Raw genomic sequence first — 7,521 nt, forward strand, 5'->3', positions numbered from 1 at the left:
TAGTCTGTTTTCATTTTGCTCTTATTGATTAATGCTATTTCCTTAAAATAAGAAGAAAATGAATAATAGAATAGACCTATACATTTCCACGCAATATAGACTATCAATTTTCTCAGTATACTGTACTTATTTGAGCATTATTACAGGAATGGGAAAAATGAGTGAATTAAATTTGAATATGCTGGTCTCCTTTCTATTGTTATCCCTCCAATTCCCTCTCTCATTTTCTTTGAAGTAGCTCCATCCATTTCTTCAAGGCATTTCTTTTAACAATTCGGCTGGGGAGAGAGTGTTCCTGAATGAGAAAGGAGAAGCAACGGGTGGATTTGACATCATCAACCTGATCACATTCCCTAACAGATCTTTTCAGAAAGTTAGAGTTGGAGACTTGGATCCCAGTGCTCCAAAAGGGAAAGAATTATTCATTGATGAAGATATGATTGTCTGGCACCCAGCTTTTAACCAGGTATATTTACATTTAATAGACTGTATTGTGATCCATTATGATAACCATGAAGATGTCCTTGTCTGTAAAGGGATAATGAACATAGTCTCTTTCTAAATATAAGGGTTTTTTGTTTTTAAAGAAAAATAAGAGATGTATTCAGTGCAAATGCTGACTGTGTTCAAGCATTTAGCAAATTGATAAAATGACAGGACACTCTAAAAGCCAGGTTTTCATATTTGAGTTGCATTTCCATTTGAAATCATGGGAGTCACGTTGTTTCCATAAGATTGTCATCACACAAGAGCGTTTATTCACCCCGCCCTTCTGCAAGCAGGTCCTGTCACCCATCCTTGTAATTTCAACATCTTTATGGTAAAAATCCCATTTACTAAAATTGAGTAGAAATTTGAAAAGTCAGTTTCAGGTGCTTCCACATTGAAGAGGGGAGGGTCATCAATCTATTTTCCAAAGCACCAGAAGGAAAAAAAAGAAACAATATGTGGAAACTAATCAAGAAGAGAAGCAACTTAGGACTAAGAAAAAATTCCCTAACATTGAGAACAATTAAGCAGAACAACAGCTTGACTCAAGAAGTTGTGGGTGCTTCATTAGTGGAGGCTTTAAGAAGACACTGGACTGTCACTTGTCCGGAATGGTATAGGGCAGGAGTGTAAAACTCACAATGTCACGTAATGTATCACGACATATCATGACTATTTTTCCATTGCCAGCAATGGGGTGGGTGCGGTTTCGATATGATGCATCTGGCCTGCGGGCCGACAGTTTAGCACCCTTGGTATGGGGTCTCTTGCTTACGCAAGGAGTTGACTAGAAGACCTCCAAGGTCCCTTCAAACTTTTGTTATTCTGTTATTCTGTTTCCTGACATAAAGAAGGAAAGTTAGAATTAGAAACTGTTTTAAAAATCTCCCCTTACAAAACCCTTTATGTTTATGACCAGGTATTTCCAATTTCTCTGTGTAACGATCCTTGTTCCCCTGGATACTGGAAGAAAGGGGTTGAAGAAAAAGAATTCTGTTGCTACGACTGTGTTCCATGTCCAGAAGGGAAGATTTCAAATCAAAATGGTAGGTTAGAGGTTCCATCAAGTTTTCATGAGATAGATTTAAGCAAAATGTAATAAACTACTTTAGAATGAATATAATTAGTAACTTTAAGGGTGAATGTTCATTTCTGTACTGTTAAAGTTTGCCCTTAATATTCTGGCAGGTAGCATTTCCTAATACAAGCCCCCAATATGGATCCATTGAGTCACAGATTTTCTATCATCATATCAGCTATTATCTATTTATTTATTTTTCAAATTTAAAACTTCATTTGCCTTTGGTAGGTTTTTTTTCCCCATAAGAGTGTTCACTCAGTAAGCAAATATATGAAACATTTTTTTTTTTAAAAAAATGGTCTCCCCTATATGATGTCACATTGATAACTTGTGACCTTAATCATTTTAAGTCCACCTTAATATTAATAAATATTTAAATGGGAGATCACTAGCTAAGTAGAATTTGTAGATTAGCTTGGGACTTAAAGAAAAAGTGTACTGGAACTACCAGAAACCCGCACATGAAATCTAATTTGAGTCTATAGACATTGAATTAATTCAATAACTTCTTTATCTGTTTCTTTTTTTGGCCCCTATGAAAGTATGATTTAAGGACCTCTAATCTCTACTTTTCAAACTTTAGCTCAAATTTAAATAAAGAATGATTGTTTTTACAAATAAATATTAAAAAAACCTTTTGATTGGCTCAGGTCATTGCGAATGAATGAATGAATGAATGAATGAATGAATGAATGAATGAAATGAATGTATGAATGAATGAATGAATGAATGATTTTTTTTCCATTTGATCTGACATCTTCTGGCCCTTCTTTCCACCAGTAAGAGAAAGCAAAAAAGTTTCAGCAAACAAAGAAAGATTTGTCAATGAATTAGGTATATTAACCTCAAAAGGTCTTTGTAGAACCAAGGTTTTCCACATAGATCATAAAAGAACACTAAAGGGCAGGATAGAGCAGAGGGATCATGGATTTCATTATCTAGAAAGTAAAAGTAGATCATTCTTTTTGCTTGTTGGACCAAACTCTTTTTTATTTTTTATTTTTTTTAATACAAAGATTAATCTTTCCTTAGTTTATTCACATTTTACCTGTATCAAATTGTAATATTCACTGATTATATTGATTTGCACTTTGAATCAGTATTTCTGCTTCCCTTATATTCATCATCAGAGTTTTGGGGAAAAAATTGAAAAAGTCCAAATGGACTATATTGATTTCAGAGAATAATTGTGCTTTCCTTTGTTGTTTTTGCATGCATATCCTAAAAGATACAATAGAGAAAAAACCTGCAATTTCACACAAAAATGATCCTACTAGTAACTATAGTTAGCTGGCACCTATCAGATGAATATTTTCAACAATTTGGAATGGATAGATGACAAATTCCTTGACTTTTCTTCCAGATATGGATGACTGTTTTGAATGTTCAGAAGATCATTATCCAAATAAAGAAAAGAAAGGATGTATCCTAAAAATGATGGTCTTTCTAACGTTTGAAGAAATCTTAGGAAATTGTTTAGCCTTGACTGCTGTTTGTTGCTTCTTCTTGACATCTTGGGTACTTGGAACTTTTATTAAGCACCAGGATACTCCCATTGTCAAAGCCAACAACCGGTCCCTCACCTACACCCTCCTTATCTCTCTTCAACTCTGTTTTCTCTCCTCTTTGTTCTTCCTCAGCCAACCTAGCAAGGTGACCTGCCTTCTCCGACAACCAACTTTTGGCATCACCTTCTCAGTAGCCATTTCTAGTGTTCTGGCCAAAACCATCACTGTAGTTGTTGCTTTCATGGCCTCTAAGCCAGGATCTCAGATGAGGAAATGGGTGGGGAAAAGATTGCCTTTTTGTACTGTCCTTTCCTGTTCTCTCTTACAAGTGTATATTTGTATTCTGTGGTTGTCAACATATCCACCATTCTCTGAGTTGGACATGCATTCAGAGCTCCAAGAAATGATTTTACAGTGCAATGAGGGGTCAGCTTTCTTTTTCTATTGTGTCTTGGGCTACATGGGTGTCTTGGCCATTGCCAGCTTTGTTGTAGCTTTTCTTGCCCGTAAATTACCTGACAGTTTTAACGAAGCCAAGTTCATCACCTTTAGCATGTTGGCCTTTTGTAGTGTATGGGTTTCTTTCTTTCCAGCCTATCTGAGCACAAAAGGCAAGGCCATGGTAGCTGTGGAGGTCTTCTCCATCTTGTCCTCCAGCACTGCATTACTGGGATGTATATTTTTGCCAAAATGCTACATCATTGTTTTTAGGCCTGAGTTAAACCAGCGAGAGCAACTAATAAAGAGGACTTAGTACATCATGTGAGTTTTCTCACTATGCAAATTGTTGACAATCAAGAGACTGTTTGCTATCTCCTGTATACATATAGTTTTAATTTCTGTGAAAGGACAATTTATGGTGGATTATTATTGTTATTAAAACTTATTATGTTTTCCCATTCCAAAAGAAATGCTCATGCTGTTGCATTTACACTCATTGTCCAAAGAAGTAAATAAATACATCATCTTTACAGGACAAACCAATCTGCCTGAAATAATGGGTTCTTAAATCAATTTTGGATCATATCAAAAATATATTTAAAAAGAGGAGGGGAGTCTTTCCAAACAATTATTTATTAAAAATATTTCTTATTAAATATTTATACATATACTAACTGATAGTAATTCCCTCATGTGTTACTTCTCCATTCATGTTTAAAATACAATAATTATGTAACTTAATATTTGATAACCAAAGCTACCAGAACTAAAGCCGAAACATAAACAGGGAGATTTACTATCTTCAGAGATAACACAAGAAGCTATGCCTGCAGATGAACAATTGGCAGTTTGACATAGCCATGTATTTCTGTAGAAGTCATTAAGCATATGGAATGATAGCAAATATATTGAATTGTACTCAATGTATTGCGAGTCAACTCATACAAATAAACTCAGATTAAAACTTCACTATAATCATTGTCCAGAAACACCAATTAAATACATTTATAGAAAGAAGCAAACTTCCCCAATCTGGTACCCAATACAAACATACATTTTTTTTATTGGAAGATTCAATAAATGTCATTGCAGATCACAGACCAACAAAACATATTAATATAATAAGCACAAATATACTATAATAGTTAGAAAATAACCGTGCAGTCTGGTTGATAGCTTTCTTCCTGTTTGTCCCAGATAAGTTTTTTTGACCCATAGTGCAGCAACTGTGAAAATAGGCCAGACAGGAAAAAAGCTATCAACCAGATTGCATGAACACTTCCTGGCCATCAAAAGACATCACCCACTTTCCCTTATGTCTGTCCACAAAGACTCAGAAGGACACAAATTTGATCTAAGTGGGACCACAGTTGTAATCCATGTGAAATCAAGGAGAGAAAGAGAATTCCTCAGAGCCTGGATTTCCACTAATAAGTTAATAAACAGATACATTGACATCGACCCAGATCATATTACTCAGAAGCAACTGAACGAACAACACCATTTGCATCACACAGATGATCCTTTATTTACTTATTTATTTATTTATTTATGAGACTTATATACCGCTTTAAGTGCAAGCACTCTCTAAGCGGTGTACACCAGTAAGCAATGTATATATATATTTACATTGCCCCCAACAATCTGGGTCCTCATTTTACCTACCCCGTAAGGATGGAAGGCTGAGTCAACCTTGAGCCAGTGAGATTTGAACCGCTGACCTGCTGAACACAGTCAGCTAAAGTGGCCTGCAGTACTGCACTCTAACTGCTGCGCCACCTCAGCTCTTACCATAGTCTTACACCAAAGACTATGGCCAAGCAACACAACCAGCCAATCAAACAGCCAGAAACCAGACCATGACTCAGCAACACCCGGATAAACAACATCCACACCAATTTGCATCATACAAAAAGGTATTTAAAGGCTAGTGCTCTGACAGAAGAGCACAATTCAAAGTGCACTGAAGATGTCGCCCTGAATGGAGATGAAATATTTTCAGCCAAATTGCCAAGCTCAGAGATCAAACCAATAGCCCAGTCACTGAAATGTTATACCATAAAAGGAGTAATAGATACATAATTATAGATTGTCCTTGGCTTACAACCACAATTGAAACCAGAATACTCCTTCTAAACAAGGCAATTATTAAGTCAGTCGATCTTACAACCATTTTTGCCAACGTAGTAGAGCAACTCACTACACTTAAATGAATCACTTAGTCATTAAGCTAAGGTCACAAATCGTGAACTGGGATGCTCTTGGAGGGTACAGCAATTATACACAAATGTCAGTGACTAAGTACCTAAAATTTGATCACATGACTGTGGAGATGCTGTAATGGTTGTAAGTATGAGGATCAGTTGTAATTCATTATTTTTAGTGTTGTAATTTTATTATTTTTTTATTGAAATATAAAAGTTACAATATACACCCCAAAGCCCACCCACCCTAACCCCCTCTCTCCCTTATAAACTTTATTAAAAGTAAATATAAACAAATTAAAAGTAAACATAATAATATAAACAAATTAATATCCTAATTATTAAGCAATACAATATCCAATATCCAAATTGTTGTTGTTAATTGCGAAGTCGTGTCCGACCCATCGCGACCCCATGGACAACGTTCCTCCAGGTCTTCCTGTCCTCTACCATCTTCTGGAGTCCATTCAAATTCACACCTACTGCTTCAGTGACTCCATCCAGCCATCTCATTCTCTGTTGTCCCTTTCTTCTATTGCCCTCAATCTTTCCCAGCATTAGGCCCTTCTCCAGTGAGTCCTTCCTTCTCATTAGGTGGCCAAAGTACTTGAGTTTCAACTTCAGGATCTGGCCTTCTAAAGAGCAGTCAGGGTTGATCTCTTCTAGGACTGACCGGTTTGAACCTTGCAGTCCAAGGGACTTGCAGGAGTCTTCTCCAGCACCATAGTTCAAAGGCCTCAATTCTTTGGCGCTCAGCCTTTCTTATGGTCCAGCTTTCACAGCCATACATTGCAACTGGGAAAACCATGGCCTGGACTATACGCACTTTTGTTGGCAGGGTGATGTCTCTGCTTTTTAGAATGCTGTCTAGATTTGCCATAGCTTTCCTCCCCAGGAGCAAGCGTCTTTTAATTTCTTGGCTGCAGTCCCATCTGAGGTGATCTTGGAGCCCAGAAAAATAAAATCTGTCACTACCTCCATTTCTTCCCCATCTATTTGCCAGGAATTGAGAGGGCCGGATGCCATGATTTTGGTTTTCTTAATGTTGAGTTTCAAGCCTACTTTTGCACTCTCCTTCTTCACCCGCATCAAGAGGCTCTTTAGTTCCTCTTCACTTTCTGCCATTAGAGTGGTATCATCTGCATATCTTAGGTTGTTGATATTTCTCCCGGCAATCTTAATTTCAACTTTTGATTCATCTAGCCCTGCCTTTCTCATGATGTGCTCTGCATATAAGTTAAATAGGCAGGGCGACAGTATACAGCCTTGCCGGACTCCTTTTCCAATTTTGAACCAATCAGTGGTTCCGTGTTCGGTTCTCACTGTTGCTTCTTGACCAGCATATAGGTTTCTCAAGAGACAAATGAGATGGTCTGGTACTCCCATCTCTTTAAGAACTTGCCACAATTTGTTGTGATCCACGCAATCAAAGGCTTTTGCATAGTCAATGAAGCAGAAGTAGATGTTTTTCTGGAACTCCCTAGCTTTCTCCATGATCCAGCGTATGTTGGCAATTTGATCTCTAGTTCCTCTGCCTCTTCAAAATCCTGCCTGTACTTCTGGTAGTTCTCGATCCACATACTGCTGGAGTCTAGCTTGTAGGATTTTAAGCATAACTTTACTAGCATGTGAAATGAGTGCAATGGTGCGATAGTTTGAACATTCTTTGGCATTGCCTTTCTTTGGAATTGGAATGTAAACTGACTTTTCCAATCCTGTGGCCACTGTTGAGTTTTCCAAATTTGCTGGCAAATTGAGTGTAGCACTTTTACTGCATCGTCTTTTAAGATTTTGAATA

General features: G+C 37.1%; 1 protein-coding gene across 1 annotated transcript; it reads left to right on the forward strand.

Moving 5' to 3' along the window:
* Positions 1–436: 436 nt before the first annotated feature.
* On the forward strand, positions 437–3,832 carry LOC120300786 (vomeronasal type-2 receptor 26-like). Its single transcript, XM_039327241.1, has 3 exons — positions 437–466; positions 1,409–1,535; positions 2,934–3,832. Exons 1-3 carry the CDS (start codon positions 437–439, stop codon positions 3,830–3,832), a joined length of 1,056 nt encoding a protein of 351 aa, XP_039183175.1.
* Positions 3,833–7,521: the final 3,689 nt, after the last annotated feature.

Source organism: Crotalus tigris, unplaced genomic scaffold (genome assembly GCF_016545835.1).
Source record: "Crotalus tigris isolate CLP2741 ecotype Arizona unplaced genomic scaffold, ASM1654583v1 scf7180000017614.5298720, whole genome shotgun sequence".
NCBI lineage: Eukaryota > Metazoa > Chordata > Lepidosauria > Squamata > Viperidae > Crotalus > Crotalus tigris.

Coding starts and splice junctions, on each gene's coding strand:
- LOC120300786 (XM_039327241.1), top strand. CDS start 437: ATGATTGTCTGGCACCCAGCTTTTAACCAG. Junction 467..1,408: donor GGCACCCAGCTTTTAACCAG/GTATATTTACAT, acceptor GTTTATGACCAG/GTATTTCCAATTTCTCTGTG. Junction 1,536..2,933: donor GAAGATTTCAAATCAAAATG/GTAGGTTAGAGG, acceptor CTTTTCTTCCAG/ATATGGATGACTGTTTTGAA.